General features: G+C 38.7%; 9 protein-coding genes across 9 annotated transcripts; 2 read left to right on the top strand and 7 right to left on the bottom strand.

The window, feature by feature from the left end:
- The first annotated feature begins 459 nt into the window (after positions 1-459).
- On the top strand, positions 460-834 carry LOC131996382 (histone H2B.1/H2B.2). Its single transcript, XM_059366016.1, has one exon. It carries the CDS (start codon positions 460-462, stop codon positions 832-834), a length of 375 nt encoding a protein of 124 aa, XP_059221999.1.
- A 915-nt stretch (positions 835-1,749) lies between these two features.
- On the bottom strand, positions 1,750-2,430 carry LOC131996380 (histone H1-like). The gene has a single exon (XM_059366014.1). The coding sequence runs from the start codon at positions 2,428-2,430 to the stop codon at positions 1,750-1,752; it is 681 nt and encodes a 226-aa protein (XP_059221997.1).
- A 1,574-nt stretch (positions 2,431-4,004) lies between these two features.
- Positions 4,005-4,421, bottom strand: LOC131996383 (histone H3). The gene has a single exon (XM_059366017.1). The coding sequence runs from the start codon at positions 4,413-4,415 to the stop codon at positions 4,005-4,007; it is 411 nt and encodes a 136-aa protein (XP_059222000.1). The 5' UTR covers positions 4,416-4,421.
- A 2,287-nt stretch (positions 4,422-6,708) lies between these two features.
- LOC131996381 (histone H2B.1/H2B.2) lies at positions 6,709-7,083 on the top strand. The gene has a single exon (XM_059366015.1). It carries the CDS (start codon positions 6,709-6,711, stop codon positions 7,081-7,083), a length of 375 nt encoding a protein of 124 aa, XP_059221998.1.
- A 915-nt stretch (positions 7,084-7,998) lies between these two features.
- On the bottom strand, positions 7,999-8,679 carry LOC131995524 (histone H1-like). The gene has a single exon (XM_059364212.1). It carries the CDS (start codon positions 8,677-8,679, stop codon positions 7,999-8,001), a length of 681 nt encoding a protein of 226 aa, XP_059220195.1.
- A 1,574-nt stretch (positions 8,680-10,253) lies between these two features.
- LOC131996301 (histone H3) lies at positions 10,254-10,670 on the bottom strand. Its single transcript, XM_059365863.1, has one exon. The coding sequence runs from the start codon at positions 10,662-10,664 to the stop codon at positions 10,254-10,256; it is 411 nt and encodes a 136-aa protein (XP_059221846.1). The 5' UTR covers positions 10,665-10,670.
- A 1,625-nt stretch (positions 10,671-12,295) lies between these two features.
- Positions 12,296-12,689, bottom strand: LOC131996299 (histone H2A). Its single transcript, XM_059365861.1, has one exon. It carries the CDS (start codon positions 12,687-12,689, stop codon positions 12,315-12,317), a length of 375 nt encoding a protein of 124 aa, XP_059221844.1. The 3' UTR covers positions 12,296-12,314.
- Positions 12,690-14,247: 1,558 nt separating this feature from the next.
- Positions 14,248-14,928, bottom strand: LOC131996296 (histone H1-like). Its single transcript, XM_059365858.1, has one exon. It carries the CDS (start codon positions 14,926-14,928, stop codon positions 14,248-14,250), a length of 681 nt encoding a protein of 226 aa, XP_059221841.1.
- Positions 14,929-16,502: 1,574 nt separating this feature from the next.
- Positions 16,503-16,919, bottom strand: LOC131996300 (histone H3). The gene has a single exon (XM_059365862.1). It carries the CDS (start codon positions 16,911-16,913, stop codon positions 16,503-16,505), a length of 411 nt encoding a protein of 136 aa, XP_059221845.1. The 5' UTR covers positions 16,914-16,919.
- Positions 16,920-22,709: the final 5,790 nt, after the last annotated feature.

Below are 22,709 nucleotides of genomic sequence, written 5' to 3'. Positions count from 1 at the left end.
TTTTGATTTTCAGGACACAGTGTACGACACAACTCAGTGATCCATGCCTTGTACATATTGTAAATAGTTATTTAGAATTACTCTAGAATTAAGATTATATTTATTCTTTCCGTATATAGTTATTTAGGTTTAAGATTTAGATTTAAGTATCATACCCCTATTTTTGGTTCTATGAAATATTTCTTTTTGTAACTCGAGGTTAATTTTGATTTTGATTTTTGACGGAATTTGTAGTCACGGTCAAGAGCCGGCTACCGCATAATAACTTGAAGTTGTCGTACGAGGGAATTTTTTAAGTACTTTGTAAAATTTATAGATTCAATTAGATATTAGCAAAATCTCTGTAAATGAATTTGAATTTTGGAAAAAATAAACGGCTATATGAAACGCCATCAAACACACAAAATCGTGAACAGTGTTAAAAGTGTTTGTGTGACTTAAAAAAAAAACCAAGTGAAAATGCCTCCAAAAGCCAGTGGTAAAGCAGCAAAGAAGGCCGGCAAAGCCCAAAAGAACATCACTAAGGGTGACAAGACCAAGAGACGCACCAAGCGTAAGGAGAGTTATGCTATCTACATTTACAAAGTGTTGAAGCAAGTCCATCCCGATACTGGTATCTCCTCAAAGGCCATGAGCATCATGAACAGTTTCGTCAACGATATCTTTGAACGTATCGCCGCCGAAGCCTCCCGTTTGGCTCACTACAACAAGCGTTCCACCATCACCAGTCGGGAAATCCAAACTGCCGTCCGTCTATTATTGCCCGGTGAGTTGGCTAAGCACGCTGTCAGTGAAGGTACCAAAGCCGTTACTAAGTACACCAGCTCCAAGTAAATGGCATACTTATTTCGTCGTACAATATTTTCCCTACAACATCAAAGGCCCTTTTCAGGGCCACAAAATAAATTAAAAAAGAGACTTAATTCGTTATTCAACTAAAATTAATTTATATTTACAAATTTAAAGAAAAAATATATCTACCACTCACCCTCACATTGCCCTTATTACTTTTTTAAAATAAAATATGTATACTACCCATACTCTAATATTGCCCTCCTTGCTTAGCACCATCTACATCTACAGTAATATGATCAACACATATTGCTCTTATGCTCAAACACTCGGTATGCAACGTTGTATTGATGTTCGAGTATATGTGAGCGTGTGTGTTGATACTAAATTTTTTAGGGATGTATACTAGTATGTTAGCGTGAAATGGTGTAGAGATGTATATGTGGACTTATGCGTTTGTACGCGAGATCTATGGGTAGGTATGCTCGTAAAGAATGAAATAGGTATGCTAAGTGCGATTTTTGAAGGGAATATTGTACGCCACTCTCTTATTGGTTAGGTATGCTAAATGAGATTTTCTTTAACATTAAGTGATTTTCATAATTCTTAGTAATTGCTTTGGTTTATGACCCTAAGTGAAACAGTTAATCCAGTTGCGGAAAAAATCCCATTTAACATGTGATTACTTAAATTTCCTTAAAGGGTAATGTATTCCCATATTAGGTAACAATGGTATTAAAAGATTTCAACAGATGTTTTACAGCTACGAAAAGGGCTGTGATTAGCTTTTCCCTTAAAATTAACATAGTATTTATTAGGTAATTAAAAAATTGTTTGAGTTAAATTTGGTCTCTTTTTAAAAATTTTTTTGTAGCCCTGAAAAGGGCTGTTAGATATACTGCTTTCGAATATCGAAAATAATCATTTTGACATGATAAGTAATTTTGCATGGAAAAATTACTTCTTAGCGGCGGTCTTCTTGGCAGCTGGCTTCTTTGCTGCGGCAGCCTTTTTGGGCTTGGCAGCGGTGGTTTTTGCCTTGGGTGCCTTTGGTTTAGTGGCTGATGCTTTGGCGGCTGTTTTTGCGGGTTTAGCTTTAACTGTACCTGTCTTTTTGGCAGTTTTAGCCTTGGCCTTTTCGGTCTTCTTCTTCTCGGCGGTCTTTTTAGCAGCGGAAGGCTTCTTTGCAGCGGCTTTCTTTTCACCGGCTGCCTTTTTGGGTGCTGCTGCCTTCTTTTTCTTATCACCGGCTGGGACCTTCTTCTTCTTTTCAGCGCTCTTTGCTTTAGGTTCCTTCGAGGCAGATGGGGACAATTTGAATGAACCGGAGGCACCCTTACCTTTAGTTTGGATCAATTTTCCACTAGCAACAGCGCTCTTCAAGTACTTCTTGATGAATGGGGCCAATTTTACAGCATCAACTTTGTATGTGCTGGCCAAGTATTTCTTGATGGCAGGCAATGAGGAACCACCACGTTCTTTCAATGTTTTGATGGCAGCATCGACCATTTGTTGGGTTGGTGGATGGCTTGGGGCAGCAGAGGGTTTCTTTGCCTTGGCAGCGGCTTTCTTAGGTGCCTTTTTCTCAACAGCGGCGACTGGAGATGCGGTGGCTTCAACAACGGCGGCGTCAGACATGATTTCACTTATATTTTTCTTTTTAAACACACTTTAACACTTTGTAAATATACACTCACTACTGGTGTACGCTGATTGGTTGAAAATATGGTTTCAACCTTTAGACTAGTGATGGCTGGGTACATCGAAATTATGAGAAGTACATAGTAGTCAACTACGAAATTTTGCGAAACGTTGTGTGGAAGCGAATAAAAATTTTTACAAAAGTTTTCACAGAATTATTCATTTTACGATGAGATAGTAACAATTTCTTTTTATTTTTTATACAATTCTTCTAGTAGAGATATCCAGCTAATCATTAAAGAAAATCCGAGTTAATTATCTTTAAGCGTTACCGAGTTATAAGGGTTTGAGTTGAAAGTTTATAAAAATGTTATGATAAAATTGTAACTAAATTATAAAAATTTTCCAATTTTTATTGAAAATTGGTTTTTATAAAAATTTAGTATGGAATCTTGATATGTTTTCTTGAAAGAAGTGTAAAAAAAAGTGAAAATTTGGATGATTTTCATAGTGAAATAATCGATTTTATTATGTAGTCTATGACAGTTGAATTCACCATATTGGCGTATTTTCCATGAATAAAAGTTTTTCTGCAAATTAATTTGAAAGCTCTAATGTAAAAATGTTTTAGGAAAATTTTATCATAAAATATTATAGAAATGATAGATTTCTATTAAAATGTTACATAATTTGTAAAAAGTGTACGTTTGTTACGAAAAGTCTAAAATATTACGATGCTATGTTATACCAACGTCGTTGGCTATGCAAAATGTGCGGTGAGCTCTATTGCATTTATTATAAAATATTTTTTTCTATATAAAGTGGACTTGAAACTAAATAAAAAATTTAAAAATGTAAATTCTAAACAATGTATTGTTGCAATCACAAATTTAAAAAAATATATAATTTTTTTTTGGAAATTAAACACAAATTCAAAAATGCCCTTGTCTAAGCAAGCAAATGTAGAACAGTTGCATACCGAACGAAATCTATTTCCCTTTAATAATTTAAAATATTAAAATACTATTTTATTCTTTTTAAAACAGTTTTTAGAATAGCAAAAAATATCATTTGTTTAAAAATAATAAAAAATACAGAAAAAATTTATATTCAATGTATCTAAATTATCTATTTAAGGTTAAAATTCTCTCGAATGTATTGGCCTGCCTGTTTTTATCTTCATTCATTCTTGTTATGTAGCTACTACGAAAAATCAAATTTTGCAAAAAGAATAACAGCAAATATACTGTTGCTAATAGAAAATAAAAATTTTCAGTTTAACATAAAAAGTAAATTAAATAATTTTTTTTTAAAAAAAAGTTTTTGATTTCGCTCCATGTTTTGAAACCCAATATTACCAAAAGTAAAACGCATAGAAAAGAAAAAAATTTTTTTAATATAAATAGTGTATTTTTCCATCCCCAAAAAAAGACTATATTTATTTATTTTAATAAAAATAAAAAGGTGTAAGTTTTGAATAAATTTTTTTCTCTTTTTTATAAAAATATTGTGGTCCTGAAAAGGACCGATTGTTTTTGTAAAAAAAAGTTGGCTTTTAAAATGTCAATAATTTAAGCACGTTCTCCACGAATACGTCTGGCCAATTGGATATCCTTGGGCATGATGGTGACACGCTTGGCATGGATGGCACACAAGTTGGTATCTTCGAAGAGACCGACCAAGTAGGCTTCGCTAGCTTCTTGCAAGGCCATGACAGCAGAGCTCTGGAAACGCAAGTCAGTCTTGAAATCTTGGGCAATTTCACGAACCAAACGTTGGAAAGGCAATTTGCGGATCAACAACTCAGTACTCTTCTGGTAGCGACGGATTTCACGCAAAGCAACGGTACCAGGGCGGAAACGATGTGGCTTCTTAACACCACCGGTGGCTGGTGCGCTCTTACGAGCAGCTTTGGTAGCCAATTGCTTACGAGGGGCTTTGCCACCAGTAGATTTACGGGCAGTTTGCTTAGTACGAGCCATTTTTCACTAGAGGTTTTTAGTTCACTTCACGATATGCACACAAACACTGTTAACACTGTAATAGTTGCCTTACGGAGCGATTCCCGATATTTATAGAAAAAATTTGGCGGGCTACAGTTTCCAATAAGGGTGTGTGCTGCGTATATGCTTCAACATTTGTATCTGTACACACGAAGTGTATACGAACAACCCCGAAGATAGATCGAAGCGTATGTGTATGTAGTAAATTCAGAGCGGATTTTGTATAAATATGAGGTATCGCAGCATGGTAAGTATTAGTTCTTGTGCATAACTTGTGAAGTGAATTTAATTTAAAAAGTGAAAAAATGACTGGTCGTGGTAAAGGTGGCAAAGGCTTGGGAAAAGGTGGCGCTAAACGTCATCGTAAAGTGTTGCGTGATAACATCCAAGGTATCACCAAGCCTGCAATCAGACGTTTGGCTCGTCGTGGCGGTGTAAAGCGTATCTCTGGATTGATTTACGAAGAAACCCGTGGTGTCCTGAAGGTGTTTTTGGAAAACGTTATTCGTGATGCTGTCACCTACACTGAACACGCTAAGCGTAAAACCGTCACCGCTATGGATGTCGTCTACGCTTTGAAGAGACAAGGCCGCACTTTGTACGGTTTCGGCGGTTAAACATTATCTTGACGCTATTTTGGAGAAAATTTTAAGAACTTTAAAACTAAAACAATCGGTCCTTTTCAGGACCACAAAACATATTTAAAAAGAGATATATCTTGTTATAAATTTTTACTAAAAAAAAATACATAAAATTTATTTGAAAATAAATATTACCATTTTTCAATTTGCCGTCGGCCAAAATGTAGCTTCTATAATATACATACATACATGACGAAACTAAAACCGACGCCATTAGAACAATACGATGAAACGATGGTATACAACACTAAAAAGCATACATACACACAGATACCAAAATGCACGCATATACTACCATTAAATGTTTCCTTTGCTTGGAGCTGCTAACTTTGTCACAAATGTACGAAGAGGGACGATCGTAGATACTTCGTTTCGATGTTTTGTTATTACATATGCCAATTTTTTTCAGCATCAGAAAATGAACAATGATTACCATGTGATATTCAAATGTAAAATAAATAGTTTTTACAGTACCCTAATGGTAACATTGATCCTATTAAATGCCGATAATCTTGAGTAGGGTCGATAAAACTAAATTCTTATTATGTTAATGTATGCAAATAGGCGAAATGTTGATGCATGATAATTGATAACTGATAATTATGACATGTATATTAAAAGACCTGCAATAGTCGATAAGATGTAAACATATTTGAAAATGTTTACCTATAAACAATAGATGGCAGATTTTTTTGTATTTACGCCTAAAACAGGATTGTTTAAGGAAATTTCGAATAACGAAATTGCTAGCAAATTACCAAATCCACTGAAAAAAAAAATCGACCAAAAAATATTTTTTAAATTTAACTACAATTAAAATTTTATTTATTATTTAAAACTATTTTTTAAGTAAATTTTCTTGATAAAATAAGGTTTGATATAGTTTTTTCTCTTTTAAAAAAATTTTTGTCGTCCTGAAAAGGACGGATTGTTGTTGATTTATACGATGGCCTGTATTTACATTTTTTCTTTGATGCTCGTAGATAATTTAAGCCTTCTTTTCGGTCTTCTTGGGCAAGAGAACAGCTTGGATGTTTGGCAATACACCACCTTGAGCAATGGTGACACCGGACAGCAATTTGTTCAATTCTTCGTCATTACGGATAGCCAATTGCAAGTGACGGGGGATAATTCTTGTCTTCTTGTTGTCACGAGCAGCGTTGCCAGCCAATTCAAGAACTTCAGCGGCCAAATACTCCATGACAGCAGCCAAGTAAACTGGAGCTCCGGCACCAACACGTTCAGCATAGTTGCCTTTGCGCAACAAACGATGGATACGACCGACGGGGAATTGAAGACCAGCACGGTTGGAACGGGACTTTGCCTTTCCCTTAACTTTGCCACCTTTACCACGACCAGACATTTTTAGTTATTTTTTTTTTTAATTCACTTCACTTAGCACTGAAACACAAATGATATTAGTTCGCAGCATGAACTGCAGTATTTATACTTTCGGATCCAACGTGTAGCTAATTTTAGAGGGTTGTTTTCGTAAACATAGCGACTGTTTTCGTCTACCTGAATATCTTGTGCATGAAATGGTTTAAATATTCCGAGTAAGCCATCAAACACACAAAATCGTGAACAGTGTTAAAAGTGTTTGTGTGACTTAAAAAAAAAACCAAGTGAAAATGCCTCCAAAAGCCAGTGGTAAAGCAGCAAAGAAGGCCGGCAAAGCCCAAAAGAACATCACTAAGGGTGACAAGACCAAGAGACGCACCAAGCGTAAGGAGAGTTATGCTATCTACATTTACAAAGTGTTGAAGCAAGTCCATCCCGATACTGGTATCTCCTCAAAGGCCATGAGCATCATGAACAGTTTCGTCAACGATATCTTTGAACGTATCGCCGCCGAAGCCTCCCGTTTGGCTCACTACAACAAGCGTTCCACCATCACCAGTCGGGAAATCCAAACTGCCGTCCGTCTATTATTGCCCGGTGAGTTGGCTAAGCACGCTGTCAGTGAAGGTACCAAAGCCGTTACTAAGTACACCAGCTCCAAGTAAATGGCATACTTATTTCGTCGTACAATATTTTCCCTACAACATCAAAGGCCCTTTTCAGGGCCACAAAATAAATTAAAAAAGAGACTTAATTCGTTATTCAACTAAAATTAATTTATATTTACAAATTTAAAGAAAAAATATATCTACCACTCACCCTCACATTGCCCTTATTACTTTTTTAAAATAAAATATGTATACTACCCATACTCTAATATTGCCCTCCTTGCTTAGCACCATCTACATCTACAGTAATATGATCAACACATATTGCTCTTATGCTCAAACACTCGGTATGCAACGTTGTATTGATGTTCGAGTATATGTGAGCGTGTGTGTTGATACTAAATTTTTTAGGGATGTATACTAGTATGTTAGCGTGAAATGGTGTAGAGATGTATATGTGGACTTATGCGTTTGTACGCGAGATCTATGGGTAGGTATGCTCGTAAAGAATGAAATAGGTATGCTAAGTGCGATTTTTGAAGGGAATATTGTACGCCACTCTCTTATTGGTTAGGTATGCTAAATGAGATTTTCTTTAACATTAAGTGATTTTCATAATTCTTAGTAATTGCTTTGGTTTATGACCCTAAGTGAAACAGTTAATCCAGTTGCGGAAAAAATCCCATTTAACATGTGATTACTTAAATTTCCTTAAAGGGTAATGTATTCCCATATTAGGTAACAATGGTATTAAAAGATTTCAACAGATGTTTTACAGCTACGAAAAGGGCTGTGATTAGCTTTTCCCTTAAAATTAACATAGTATTTATTAGGTAATTAAAAAATTGTTTGAGTTAAATTTGGTCTCTTTTTAAAAATTTTTTTGTAGCCCTGAAAAGGGCTGTTAGATATACTGCTTTCGAATATCGAAAATAATCATTTTGACATGATAAGTAATTTTGCATGGAAAAATTACTTCTTAGCGGCGGTCTTCTTGGCAGCTGGCTTCTTTGCTGCGGCAGCCTTTTTGGGCTTGGCAGCGGTGGTTTTTGCCTTGGGTGCCTTTGGTTTAGTGGCTGATGCTTTGGCGGCTGTTTTTGCGGGTTTAGCTTTAACTGTACCTGTCTTTTTGGCAGTTTTAGCCTTGGCCTTTTCGGTCTTCTTCTTCTCGGCGGTCTTTTTAGCAGCGGAAGGCTTCTTTGCAGCGGCTTTCTTTTCACCGGCTGCCTTTTTGGGTGCTGCTGCCTTCTTTTTCTTATCACCGGCTGGGACCTTCTTCTTCTTTTCAGCGCTCTTTGCTTTAGGTTCCTTCGAGGCAGATGGGGACAATTTGAATGAACCGGAGGCACCCTTACCTTTAGTTTGGATCAATTTTCCACTAGCAACAGCGCTCTTCAAGTACTTCTTGATGAATGGGGCCAATTTTACAGCATCAACTTTGTATGTGCTGGCCAAGTATTTCTTGATGGCAGGCAATGAGGAACCACCACGTTCTTTCAATGTTTTGATGGCAGCATCGACCATTTGTTGGGTTGGTGGATGGCTTGGGGCAGCAGAGGGTTTCTTTGCCTTGGCAGCGGCTTTCTTAGGTGCCTTTTTCTCAACAGCGGCGACTGGAGATGCGGTGGCTTCAACAACGGCGGCGTCAGACATGATTTCACTTATATTTTTCTTTTTAAACACACTTTAACACTTTGTAAATATACACTCACTACTGGTGTACGCTGATTGGTTGAAAATATGGTTTCAACCTTTAGACTAGTGATGGCTGGGTACATCGAAATTATGAGAAGTACATAGTAGTCAACTACGAAATTTTGCGAAACGTTGTGTGGAAGCGAATAAAAATTTTTACAAAAGTTTTCACAGAATTATTCATTTTACGATGAGATAGTAACAATTTCTTTTTATTTTTTATACAATTCTTCTAGTAGAGATATCCAGCTAATCATTAAAGAAAATCCGAGTTAATTATCTTTAAGCGTTACCGAGTTATAAGGGTTTGAGTTGAAAGTTTATAAAAATGTTATGATAAAATTGTAACTAAATTATAAAAATTTTCCAATTTTTATTGAAAATTGGTTTTTATAAAAATTTAGTATGGAATCTTGATATGTTTTCTTGAAAGAAGTGTAAAAAAAAGTGAAAATTTGGATGATTTTCATAGTGAAATAATCGATTTTATTATGTAGTCTATGACAGTTGAATTCACCATATTGGCGTATTTTCCATGAATAAAAGTTTTTCTGCAAATTAATTTGAAAGCTCTAATGTAAAAATGTTTTAGGAAAATTTTATCATAAAATATTATAGAAATGATAGATTTCTATTAAAATGTTACATAATTTGTAAAAAGTGTACGTTTGTTACGAAAAGTCTAAAATATTACGATGCTATGTTATACCAACGTCGTTGGCTATGCAAAATGTGCGGTGAGCTCTATTGCATTTATTATAAAATATTTTTTTCTATATAAAGTGGACTTGAAACTAAATAAAAAATTTAAAAATGTAAATTCTAAACAATGTATTGTTGCAATCACAAATTTAAAAAAATATATAATTTTTTTTTGGAAATTAAACACAAATTCAAAAATGCCCTTGTCTAAGCAAGCAAATGTAGAACAGTTGCATACCGAACGAAATCTATTTCCCTTTAATAATTTAAAATATTAAAATACTATTTTATTCTTTTTAAAACAGTTTTTAGAATAGCAAAAAATATCATTTGTTTAAAAATAATAAAAAATACAGAAAAAACTTATATTCAATGTATCTAAATTATCTATTTAAGGTTAAAATTCTCTCGAATGTATTGGCCTGCCTGTTTTTATCTTCATTCATTCTTGTTATGTAGCTACTACGAAAAATCAAATTTTGCAAAAAGAATAACAGCAAATATACTGTTGCTAATAGAAAATAAAAATTTTCAGTTTAACATAAAAAGTAAATTAAATAATTTTTTTTTAAAAAAAAGTTTTTGATTTCGCTCCATGTTTTGAAACCCAATATTACCAAAAGTAAAACGCATAGAAAAGAAAAAAATTTTTTTAATATAAATAGTGTATTTTTCCATCCCCAAAAAAAGACTATATTTATTTATTTTAATAAAAATAAAAAGGTGTAAGTTTTGAATAAATTTTTTTCTCTTTTTTATAAAAATATTGTGGTCCTGAAAAGGACCGATTGTTTTTGTAAAAAAAAGTTGGCTTTTAAAATGTCAATAATTTAAGCACGTTCTCCACGAATACGTCTGGCCAATTGGATATCCTTGGGCATGATGGTGACACGCTTGGCATGGATGGCACACAAGTTGGTATCTTCGAAGAGACCGACCAAGTAGGCTTCGCTAGCTTCTTGCAAGGCCATGACAGCAGAGCTCTGGAAACGCAAGTCAGTCTTGAAATCTTGGGCAATTTCACGAACCAAACGTTGGAAAGGCAATTTGCGGATCAACAACTCAGTACTCTTCTGGTAGCGACGGATTTCACGCAAAGCAACGGTACCAGGGCGGAAACGATGTGGCTTCTTAACACCACCGGTGGCTGGTGCGCTCTTACGAGCAGCTTTGGTAGCCAATTGCTTACGAGGGGCTTTGCCACCAGTAGATTTACGGGCAGTTTGCTTAGTACGAGCCATTTTTCACTAGAGGTTTTTAGTTCACTTCACGATATGCACACAAACACTGTTAACACTGTAATAGTTGCCTTACGGAGCGATTCCCGATATTTATAGAAAAAATTTGGCGGGCTACAGTTTCCAATAAGGGTGTGTGCTGCGTATATGCTTCAACATTTGTATCTGTACACACGAAGTGTATACGAACAACCCCGAAGATAGATCGAAGCGTATGTGTATGTAGTAAATTCAGAGCGGATTTTGTATAAATATGAGGTATCGCAGCATGGTAAGTATTAGTTCTTGTGCATAACTTGTGAAGTGAATTTAATTTAAAAAGTGAAAAAATGACTGGTCGTGGTAAAGGTGGCAAAGGCTTGGGAAAAGGTGGCGCTAAACGTCATCGTAAAGTGTTGCGTGATAACATCCAAGGTATCACCAAGCCTGCAATCAGACGTTTGGCTCGTCGTGGCGGTGTAAAGCGTATCTCTGGATTGATTTACGAAGAAACCCGTGGTGTCCTGAAGGTGTTTTTGGAAAACGTTATTCGTGATGCTGTCACCTACACTGAACACGCTAAGCGTAAAACCGTCACCGCTATGGATGTCGTCTACGCTTTGAAGAGACAAGGCCGCACTTTGTACGGTTTCGGCGGTTAAACATTATCTTGACGCTATTTTGGAGAAAATTTTAAGAACTTTAAAACTAAAACAATCGGTCCTTTTCAGGACCACAAAACATATTTAAAAAGAGATATATCTTGTTATAAATTTTTACTAAAAAAAAATACATAAAATTTATTTGAAAATAAATATTACCATTTTTCAATTTGCCGTCGGCCAAAATGTAGCTTCTATAATATACATACATACATGACGAAACTAAAACCGACGCCATTAGAACAATACGATGAAACGATGGTATACAACACTAAAAAGCATACATACACACAGATACCAAAATGCACGCATATACTACCATTAAATGTTTCCTTTGCTTGGAGCTGCTAACTTTGTCACAAATGTACGAAGAGGGACGATCGTAGATACTTCGTTTCGATGTTTTGTTATTACATATGCCAATTTTTTTCAGCATCAGAAAATGAACAATGATTACCATGTGATATTCAAATGTAAAATAAATAGTTTTTACAGTACCCTAATGGTAACATTGATCCTATTAAATGCCGATAATCTTGAGTAGGGTCGATAAAACTAAATTCTTATTATGTTAATGTATGCAAATAGGCGAAATGTTGATGCATGATAATTGATAACTGATAATTATGACATGTATATTAAAAGACCTGCAATAGTCGATAAGATGTAAACATATTTGAAAATGTTTACCTATAAACAATAGATGGCAGATTTTTTTGTATTTACGCCTAAAACAGGATTGTTTAAGGAAATTTCGAATAACGAAATTGCTAGCAAATTACCAAATCCACTGAAAAAAAAAATCGACCAAAAAATATTTTTTAAATTTAACTACAATTAAAATTTTATTTATTATTTAAAACTATTTTTTAAGTAAATTTTCTTGATAAAATAAGGTTTGATATAGTTTTTTCTCTTTTAAAAAAATTTTTGTCGTCCTGAAAAGGACGGATTGTTGTTGATTTATACGATGGCCTGTATTTACATTTTTTCTTTGATGCTCGTAGATAATTTAAGCCTTCTTTTCGGTCTTCTTGGGCAAGAGAACAGCTTGGATGTTTGGCAATACACCACCTTGAGCAATGGTGACACCGGACAGCAATTTGTTCAATTCTTCGTCATTACGGATAGCCAATTGCAAGTGACGGGGGATAATTCTTGTCTTCTTGTTGTCACGAGCAGCGTTGCCAGCCAATTCAAGAACTTCAGCGGCCAAATACTCCATGACAGCAGCCAAGTAAACTGGAGCTCCGGCACCAACACGTTCAGCATAGTTGCCTTTGCGCAACAAACGATGGATACGACCGACGGGGAATTGAAGACCAGCACGGTTGGAACGGGACTTTGCCTTTCCCTTAACTTTGCCACCTTTACCACGACCAGACATTTTTAGTTATTTTTTTTTTTAATTCACTTCACTTAGCACTGAAACACAAATGATATTAGTTCGCAGCATGAACTGCAGTATTTATACTTTCGGATCCAACGTGTAGCTAATTTTAGAGGGTTGTTTTCGTAAACATAGCGACTGTTTTCGTCTACCTGAATATCTTGTGCATGAAATGGTTTAAATATTCCGAGTAAGCCATCAAACACACAAAATCGTGAACAGTGTTAAAAGTGTTTGTGTGACTTAAAAAAAAAACCAAGTGAAAATGCCTCCAAAAGCCAGTGGTAAAGCAGCAAAGAAGGCCGGCAAAGCCCAAAAGAACATCACTAAGGGTGACAAGACCAAGAGACGCACCAAGCGTAAGGAGAGTTATGCTATCTACATTTACAAAGTGTTGAAGCAAGTCCATCCCGATACTGGTATCTCCTCAAAGGCCATGAGCATCATGAACAGTTTCGTCAACGATATCTTTGAACGTATCGCCGCCGAAGCCTCCCGTTTGGCTCACTACAACAAGCGTTCCACCATCACCAGTCGGGAAATCCAAACTGCCGTCCGTCTATTATTGCCCGGTGAGTTGGCTAAGCACGCTGTCAGTGAAGGTACCAAAGCCGTTACTAAGTACACCAGCTCCAAGTAAATGGCATACTTATTTCGTCGTACAATATTTTCCCTACAACATCAAAGGCCCTTTTCAGGGCCACAAAATAAATTAAAAAAGAGACTTAATTCGTTATTCAACTAAAATTAATTTATATTTACAAATTTAAAGAAAAAATATATCTACCACTCACCCTCACATTGCCCTTATTACTTTTTTAAAATAAAATATGTATACTACCCATACTCTAATATTGCCCTCCTTGCTTAGCACCATCTACATCTACAGTAATATGATCAACACATATTGCTCTTATGCTCAAACACTCGGTATGCAACGTTGTATTGATGTTCGAGTATATGTGAGCGTGTGTGTTGATACTAAATTTTTTAGGGATGTATACTAGTATGTTAGCGTGAAATGGTGTAGAGATGTATATGTGGACTTATGCGTTTGTACGCGAGATCTATGGGTAGGTATGCTCGTAAAGAATGAAATAGGTATGCTAAGTGCGATTTTTGAAGGGAATATTGTACGCCACTCTCTTATTGGTTAGGTATGCTAAATGAGATTTTCTTTAACATTAAGTGATTTTCATAATTCTTAGTAATTGCTTTGGTTTATGACCCTAAGTGAAACAGTTAATCCAGTTGCGGAAAAAATCCCATTTAACATGTGATTACTTAAATTTCCTTAAAGGGTAATGTATTCCCATATTAGGTAACAATGGTATTAAAAGATTTCAACAGATGTTTTACAGCTACGAAAAGGGCTGTGATTAGCTTTTCCCTTAAAATTAACATAGTATTTATTAGGTAATTAAAAAATTGTTTGAGTTAAATTTGGTCTCTTTTTAAAAATTTTTTTGTAGCCCTGAAAAGGGCTGTTAGATATACTGCTTTCGAATATCGAAAATAATCATTTTGACATGATAAGTAATTTTGCATGGAAAAATTACTTCTTAGCGGCGGTCTTCTTGGCAGCTGGCTTCTTTGCTGCGGCAGCCTTTTTGGGCTTGGCAGCGGTGGTTTTTGCCTTGGGTGCCTTTGGTTTAGTGGCTGATGCTTTGGCGGCTGTTTTTGCGGGTTTAGCTTTAACTGTACCTGTCTTTTTGGCAGTTTTAGCCTTGGCCTTTTCGGTCTTCTTCTTCTCGGCGGTCTTTTTAGCAGCGGAAGGCTTCTTTGCAGCGGCTTTCTTTTCACCGGCTGCCTTTTTGGGTGCTGCTGCCTTCTTTTTCTTATCACCGGCTGGGACCTTCTTCTTCTTTTCAGCGCTCTTTGCTTTAGGTTCCTTCGAGGCAGATGGGGACAATTTGAATGAACCGGAGGCACCCTTACCTTTAGTTTGGATCAATTTTCCACTAGCAACAGCGCTCTTCAAGTACTTCTTGATGAATGGGGCCAATTTTACAGCATCAACTTTGTATGTGCTGGCCAAGTATTTCTTGATGGCAGGCAATGAGGAACCACCACGTTCTTTCAATGTTTTGATGGCAGCATCGACCATTTGTTGGGTTGGTGGATGGCTTGGGGCAGCAGAGGGTTTCTTTGCCTTGGCAGCGGCTTTCTTAGGTGCCTTTTTCTCAACAGCGGCGACTGGAGATGCGGTGGCTTCAACAACGGCGGCGTCAGACATGATTTCACTTATATTTTTCTTTTTAAACACACTTTAACACTTTGTAAATATACACTCACTACTGGTGTACGCTGATTGGTTGAAAATATGGTTTCAACCTTTAGACTAGTGATGGCTGGGTACATCGAAATTATGAGAAGTACATAGTAGTCAACTACGAAATTTTGCGAAACGTTGTGTGGAAGCGAATAAAAATTTTTACAAAAGTTTTCACAGAATTATTCATTTTACGATGAGATAGTAACAATTTCTTTTTATTTTTTATACAATTCTTCTAGTAGAGATATCCAGCTAATCATTAAAGAAAATCCGAGTTAATTATCTTTAAGCGTTACCGAGTTATAAGGGTTTGAGTTGAAAGTTTATAAAAATGTTATGATAAAATTGTAACTAAATTATAAAAATTTTCCAATTTTTATTGAAAATTGGTTTTTATAAAAATTTAGTATGGAATCTTGATATGTTTTCTTGAAAGAAGTGTAAAAAAAAGTGAAAATTTGGATGATTTTCATAGTGAAATAATCGATTTTATTATGTAGTCTATGACAGTTGAATTCACCATATTGGCGTATTTTCCATGAATAAAAGTTTTTCTGCAAATTAATTTGAAAGCTCTAATGTAAAAATGTTTTAGGAAAATTTTATCATAAAATATTATAGAAATGATAGATTTCTATTAAAATGTTACATAATTTGTAAAAAGTGTACGTTTGTTACGAAAAGTCTAAAATATTACGATGCTATGTTATACCAACGTCGTTGGCTATGCAAAATGTGCGGTGAGCTCTATTGCATTTATTATAAAATATTTTTTTCTATATAAAGTGGACTTGAAACTAAATAAAAAATTTAAAAATGTAAATTCTAAACAATGTATTGTTGCAATCACAAATTTAAAAAAATATATAATTTTTTTTTGGAAATTAAACACAAATTCAAAAATGCCCTTGTCTAAGCAAGCAAATGTAGAACAGTTGCATACCGAACGAAATCTATTTCCCTTTAATAATTTAAAATATTAAAATACTATTTTATTCTTTTTAAAACAGTTTTTAGAATAGCAAAAAATATCATTTGTTTAAAAATAATAAAAAATACAGAAAAAATTTATATTCAATGTATCTAAATTATCTATTTAAGGTTAAAATTCTCTCGAATGTATTGGCCTGCCTGTTTTTATCTTCATTCATTCTTGTTATGTAGCTACTACGAAAAATCAAATTTTGCAAAAAGAATAACAGCAAATATACTGTTGCTAATAGAAAATAAAAATTTTCAGTTTAACATAAAAAGTAAATTAAATAATTTTTTTTTAAAAAAAAGTTTTTGATTTCGCTCCATGTTTTGAAACCCAATATTACCAAAAGTAAAACGCATAGAAAAGAAAAAAATTTTTTTAATATAAATAGTGTATTTTTCCATCCCCAAAAAAAGACTATATTTATTTATTTTAATAAAAATAAAAAGGTGTAAGTTTTGAATAAATTTTTTTCTCTTTTTTATAAAAATATTGTGGTCCTGAAAAGGACCGATTGTTTTTGTAAAAAAAAGTTGGCTTTTAAAATGTCAATAATTTAAGCACGTTCTCCACGAATACGTCTGGCCAATTGGATATCCTTGGGCATGATGGTGACACGCTTGGCATGGATGGCACACAAGTTGGTATCTTCGAAGAGACCGACCAAGTAGGCTTCGCTAGCTTCTTGCAAGGCCATGACAGCAGAGCTCTGGAAACGCAAGTCAGTCTTGAAATCTTGGGCAATTTCACGAACCAAACGTTGGAAAGGCAATTTGCGGATCAACAACTCAGTACTCTTCTGGTAGCGACGGATTTCACGCAAAGCAACGGTACCAGGGCGGAAACGATGTGGCTTCTTAACACCACCGGTGGCTGGTGCGCTCTTACGAGCAGCTTTGGTAGCCAATTGCTTACGAGGGGCTTTGCCACCAGTAGATTTACGGGCAGTTTGCTTAGTACGAGCCATTTTTCACTAGAGGTTTTTAGTTCACTTCACGATATGCACACAAACACTGTTAACACTGTAATAGTTGCCTTACGGAGCGATTCCCGATATTTATAGAAAAAATTTGGCGGGCTACAGTTTCCAATAAGGGTGTGTGCTGCGTATATTCTTCAACATTTGTATCTGTACACACGAAGTGTATACGAACAACCCCGAAGATAGATCGAAGCGTATGTGTATGTAGTAAATTCAGAGCGGATTTTGTATAAATATGAGGTATCGCAGCATGGTAAGTATTAGTTCTTGTGCATAACTTGTGAAGTGAATTTAATTTAAAAAGTGAAAAAATGACTGGTCGTGGTAAAGGTGGCAAGAACCAGGTACCTGCGATTTGACTGCTGAATTGTGAAGCTGCTATTAACAAACAAGTGTGTTATTGTGCCGTCGACATCTGGTTGGCCGAAGACTCAGGCAACAAACTTGATATTTTACCGAGAAGATATTTCCGAAGACTGAAGCAACGAACCTGATTTTGGTGGCGAATTTTGAGAGACTTAAGACACAAAGTCATTATTGTGTTTGTGGTCATTTTCGGTCAGAGTATAGCACTTTCTCTGCATCGAATTCTCAAAGGTGCATTGGTGTGGCTGTGTGCTCCAATCCAGGGGTCACATAGCCAGTTAACAAGATGTCAGTACGTCCGAGGGTTGAGTCCGATGAGGAGTACCCTGAGAAACGAATGGCGATGGAGACTGACATCGTGGTTTTAAACCGCGGTGATCTGCGAGAGAAGGACGAACTCCTGGAGACTTATGGTCGCCAAATCCAGGAATACCAGAAGAATGAGGCCAGCTATAGGCGTGTTATTGACCAGCTTACGGCCGACAACGCCAGAATCCTAGCTGAATTTGAGGATTTCCGAAGAGAGATGCGAGCCATGGCTTATGGCCAGAGGATGGAGTGTGAATCTGTGTCCACAACGCCGGTGGCACAGCCCGGGCTCAACAAGCCAATGCCCGGGGGAAGTGGATGTGTGAAGGCACCGCCGGCCTCACAGGAAGAGCTATTGAAGACGACAGAGCCGATAGCCAGTACATCGGCGGAAGCTAAGAAGAATTTGGGGGCGAAATCATCCAAGAAGCCCAAACGCAAAGTCACTGTGACTATAGTGAGAGATGGCAGTACAACAGCAGAGCGGCAAGACGAGCCGGTCCAACAACAAAAGATGTCTGAAGAAGCAGCCGTGAAGAGAGATGATACTAGTCCTAAGATTAACGGCGGGGCAGCTAATATCAGTAATGGATCATCTATGGTATCTAAAGCTAGAGAGAAAGCAATGCCTGCAGTCACCATCTATGATGCAAGCGTCAAGGAAATAAGCAGTCTCCTGAGAGCAATTCTGCGTCCAGGTGAGTTTTTTATGAGTCTGATTCGAAAGTCCATTATCTCGGTTAGAATCAAGGTCCTGGCAGGTTTCGAGACATTTAGGTCTAGGCTATTGGAAAGGGGGTATAGGTTCCATACACACACCCCTAGTGCTCTGGTTCCTCACACTGTTGTGATTGAGGGGTTGTCTTCGGAGTTTACGGTGGATGAGGTGGCTGAGTTCTTTGATAGTCAGCCTGAGTTGAATGCTCAATTCGTTGGGGGTTATAGCGTTGCTGGTGATAAGTGGGTCGTTCGCCTGGCAAAGGGTTGTGACATCGGTAGGGTGTATGCGGTTACGAGGATGTTGCACTGTAGGGTGAAGATTAGAAGGGACAGGAAGCTGAAGGTGACACAGTGCTTCAGATGCCAACGGTTTGGACATGTTTCGATCAACTGCGGGATGCCCCGCCGTTGTGTGAAATGTGGACAGGACCATGAATCATCTGAGTGCACTGTGCCTCCAAGGGGTGAGGAGGTTCCGGTTGATGTGTTGGATGCTTCTACGGGCGAGGTACTTAGGAAGGCGACGAAGGAGGTGAGTTGTGTCAACTGTGGTGTGGTTGGGCACTCTGCTGGTTACGTGCAGTGTCCGAAACGCGTGGAGTTCCTTGGGAGGCTGAACGAACGAAGGGAGGAGGCTCGTGCGAGGGGCCAGGCGCGTTCTTCTCGTTTGGCTGATATTCGGGCTGGTGTTTCGTATGCGGCTGCGATTGGAGGGCGCCCTGTAGGGACGACATCTGGTCTTCGGGCTACCCGGCCCACTGTGACTGCGCCGTCTGATGCTGGCATGATGGCGGATTGCAGGGACATCTTGGGTGGGGATTTCCTGGGGATCTTCAGGGTTTTGAAGGAGTTTGGACCGTCGTATCGTCGGTTGAGGGAGGAGAAAGGTAGAGATGTTGCTTTTGCAGCACTCTTGGAAAGATTCTGTGATGATTAGTCCCCTTAAATGTATATTCCTGAACGTAAACTCTCTTATCTCTCTGGATAAGAGACATTACCTCAGGAACTTCATTAGGGGTCAAAAGCCTGATGTTCTTCTTCTGGCAGAACACAAGCTTTCTGACCGTCACAGGGTCGAGTTCGACGGGTATACTATGTATAGACAGCATAGGTCGGTAGGTAGAGGAGGCGGAACCGCTGTGCTTGTGCGCGAGACTTGCGGTCATGATTTTATTCCCCTTCGGCTGGAGGGCGTTGAGGGCTGTGCGGTGAGGTTGCGGCGGAGTGATGGCTCATCGATTTCCTTTGTTTCCTTATACCTTGCTCCTTCAGCGGGGTTTGATGTATCAGCGCTGGATCCTGTGGTACGGCTGGCGGATGAAGGTGAGGTTGTAGTGGGATGTGATCTCAATGCTAGGCACCCCCTCTGGGGTGATGTGATGCGTAATCGGAGGGGCAATTTGCTGGCTGAGTTCTTGATGGAAAGGGCGGCTTTTTGTGTTGTTCCGTCCGACAGGCCATCGAGGCCCAATGGAGTATCGGGGTCATATATAGACTTCTTCCTCAGGTCACAGGGAGTCTCCTTGGCAGGTGGCGATGGTATGTGTAGGGCGCTCGACTTTGAGTCGGATCATAGGGCGGTCGCTATTGAACTTAGATTGGGCAGTCTGATGAGGGTGGAAGGTCGCACCTTTATGGACTTCGAGAGGATGGATGTTAGGCGATTTAGGCGTAGGCTTAATGCGAGTTTGAGGGATTCTGCTCTTCCGGTGGACCGGAATGTTGGGCCCCGTGAGATCGACTTGTGTGTAAGGGATCTGGACTCTGCGTTTTGTAGTGCTATTGGGGCTGCTGTTCCGAAGGTCCGGATTAAACGCAGAATGCTGGGTGAACTTCCACCTAGGATTATGCATTTTATCCGTGAGAGGAAGAGGCTTCGGGCTGTTTTGCGCAGATGTCCTGATCCGGACAGGGCTCGTGTTCTGAGGGCTGATGTGCGGAATTTAGGATGCATAATAGGCGACTTGATAAGGTTGTTTGAGGGTGATCGGGCTAGGCGTTATCTTGAGGGCATTCGTGTGGATGCTAGGTCCTATAGTCGTGTGAGGAGGGCCGCTGGGTTATCGGCTGGGAATCCTGTCGGAGCCCTGGATGGGGTGGATGGTGTGCCGGTTCAGGATGATACGGCTAGGGCGGACCTTCTGGCTGATTATGTGGGGAGTTCCTTCGTATTTGAGGGAGATTCTATAGATGTCCCCCTACGCAACCTTGTTGCTGGGGCGGCGGAGGCGGCGATTGATGAATCCCCTCTTGTGGAATTCTCCACTTCCTTTTCGGCTGATGGTCGTACTGTTCACGACAGATCCCTCTGGAAGGATGGGGGATTTGTTGACTGTGATGCGATTACTTTGGCTATTTCCCGCAGGCCCTCGAAGAGATCGTGTGGACTTGATGGGATTCCGGATGTGGCATTGAAGAGGGCCGGTGATGTGGTGCACTCTTTTCTGGTTGTGTTATTCAACCATTGTCTCAACGTGGGGTATTTTCCGACTGCCTGGAAGAGGGCGATGGTTGTTCCTATCTTGAAGCCGGGCTCCAACCCGGCTCGTTGTTCCAGTTACAGGCCGGTGTCTCTCCTCTCTGTTTTTGGCAAATTATTTGAGTCCTTTCTGCTCGCTAGGATCACAGATTTCATTGAGGATAGGGGGGTCCTGAAGGACTTCCAGTTTGGCTTTCGGTCGGGGCACTCAGCCACACATGCACTCGCGGTTTTTGCGAATTATGTGACTGAGGGTCTCAACCGGGGACGTGGCACGATTGCGGTCGGGCTCGACTTCGCGAAGGCCTTTGACACTGTCTGGCATGACGGTGTCATCTACAAGCTTCGATCAATCGGGATTGATCGTCGGATTTGTAGACTGGTGGCGAGCTTCCTGACGGGTAGGACCTTCAGGGTGAGGGTGGATAGTGGACTCTCTTCGGAGAGACAGGTGGTCGCTGGAGTTCCTCAGGGGTCCTTACTTGGACCGACTTTGTTTAATATTTTTGTCCACGATGTTCCGGATCCGCCTCCTGGTGGCCTCTTGTTGGCATATGCCGATGATGTACTTCTTGCTTTTTCTGGGGTAAGGGCGTCTACTGTGGGTGGTGCGATGAACTCCTTCTTGGAGGAACTTCACCACTACTATATGAGGTGGAGACTTAGGTTGAATGTGGGTAAGTGCTCGGCACTGGTGGTAAGAGGGAGACCGGGGGTGACGTTCCCTAATTTTAGGAGATACAGACCCCACCTCTCAATTGGGGGCGAGGATATCTCCGTGGCGGATACGATGAAATACCTGGGGGTGGTATTCGACTCTCGTTTCACTTTTGCGAGACATGTTGATCATGCTCTGGATAGGGCGAATAGGGCGTATTTTGCATATGGTAGTCTTTTACGGATGCGGGGTGGTCTATCTCGAGAGGTTCGCCTTCTTATATATAGACAGGTGGTCAGGCCGGTGTTGGCGCATGCATTCCCCGTGTGGTATGACATAACGTCGTGTCAGATGGAAAGGTTTAGGGCCTGGGAGAGGCGTGTCCTATGGCGTTGTTTGGGCCTTAGGGCTGTCGCCGACGGGAATGGCGTCTTCAGATATCCGGCGTCAAGGATTGTGTATGACGAGTTTGGGGATCGAAGGATAGATGTGTTCCTTATGGGCTGTGCCCTTGATTTTATAGAAAAATGCCAGGACCTTGATAATGGACTTGTTGCAGACTCTGTGTGCCGAATTGTGGACCTAGACTTCGTTCTCAGGAGAAGACATCTTCCGACTGCTGCTCTGCCCGCACTCAAGGAGGCAGGGCATTTATATGTTGATGGGCGTCTCCTCTTCTATCATCGGAGAGCTGACTCTTATGGTCTAAGGGACTTGGTCTATGATCCTACGCAGTAAAGATGGTGTCTGCAACAATTGTAGATAGTGTACATAGTTAGTATTAAGTATAGGTTAGTTGATAGAATTAAGTTATATATTAAGTGGAAAGCTGCCTTGGCCTTTTTTAAATCTATTTTTTGGGTCTAACTTTTTGATTTTGTTTGAATTTTAATTTTCATTTTGATGTATGTAGTAACTGTTGCCTAAGAACGCAGTACATTTTAAATTTAAGGTAGAGTACTCAAGATCGCATTAGCAATGAGATAGTAGTTCTAAGAATTTATCAGTAAGCGCCTCTGGTACATGCAAATATGAATTTAGAAATAAAGCGTTATATTTAAAACAAACAAAACAAAACATGGTAAGTATTAGTTCTTGTGCATAACTTGTGAAGTGAATTTAATTTAAAAAGTGAAAAAATGACTGGTCGTGGTAAAGGTGGCAAAGGCTTGGGAAAAGGTGGCGCTAAACGTCATCGTAAAGTGTTGCGTGATAACATCCAAGGTATCACCAAGCCTGCAATCAGACG

The sequence above is a fragment of the Stomoxys calcitrans genome, chromosome 3 (assembly GCF_963082655.1).
Source record: "Stomoxys calcitrans chromosome 3, idStoCalc2.1, whole genome shotgun sequence".
In the NCBI taxonomy this organism is placed as follows: Eukaryota; Metazoa; Arthropoda; class Insecta; order Diptera; family Muscidae; genus Stomoxys; species Stomoxys calcitrans.
This window is presented reverse-complemented; position numbering and strand designations above follow the sequence as displayed.

What these genes read in the sequence shown, in the direction of transcription:
- LOC131996382 (XM_059366016.1), top strand. Translation starts at nt 460, where the DNA reads ATGCCTCCAAAAGCCAGTGGTAAAGCAGCAAAGAAGGCCGGCAAAGCC.
- LOC131996380 (XM_059366014.1), bottom strand. Translation starts at nt 2,430, where the DNA reads ATGTCTGACGCCGCCGTTGTTGAAGCCACCGCATCTCCAGTCGCCGCT.
- LOC131996383 (XM_059366017.1), bottom strand. Translation starts at nt 4,415, where the DNA reads ATGGCTCGTACTAAGCAAACTGCCCGTAAATCTACTGGTGGCAAAGCC.
- LOC131996381 (XM_059366015.1), top strand. Translation starts at nt 6,709, where the DNA reads ATGCCTCCAAAAGCCAGTGGTAAAGCAGCAAAGAAGGCCGGCAAAGCC.
- LOC131995524 (XM_059364212.1), bottom strand. Translation starts at nt 8,679, where the DNA reads ATGTCTGACGCCGCCGTTGTTGAAGCCACCGCATCTCCAGTCGCCGCT.
- LOC131996301 (XM_059365863.1), bottom strand. Translation starts at nt 10,664, where the DNA reads ATGGCTCGTACTAAGCAAACTGCCCGTAAATCTACTGGTGGCAAAGCC.
- LOC131996299 (XM_059365861.1), bottom strand. Translation starts at nt 12,689, where the DNA reads ATGTCTGGTCGTGGTAAAGGTGGCAAAGTTAAGGGAAAGGCAAAGTCC.
- LOC131996296 (XM_059365858.1), bottom strand. Translation starts at nt 14,928, where the DNA reads ATGTCTGACGCCGCCGTTGTTGAAGCCACCGCATCTCCAGTCGCCGCT.
- LOC131996300 (XM_059365862.1), bottom strand. Translation starts at nt 16,913, where the DNA reads ATGGCTCGTACTAAGCAAACTGCCCGTAAATCTACTGGTGGCAAAGCC.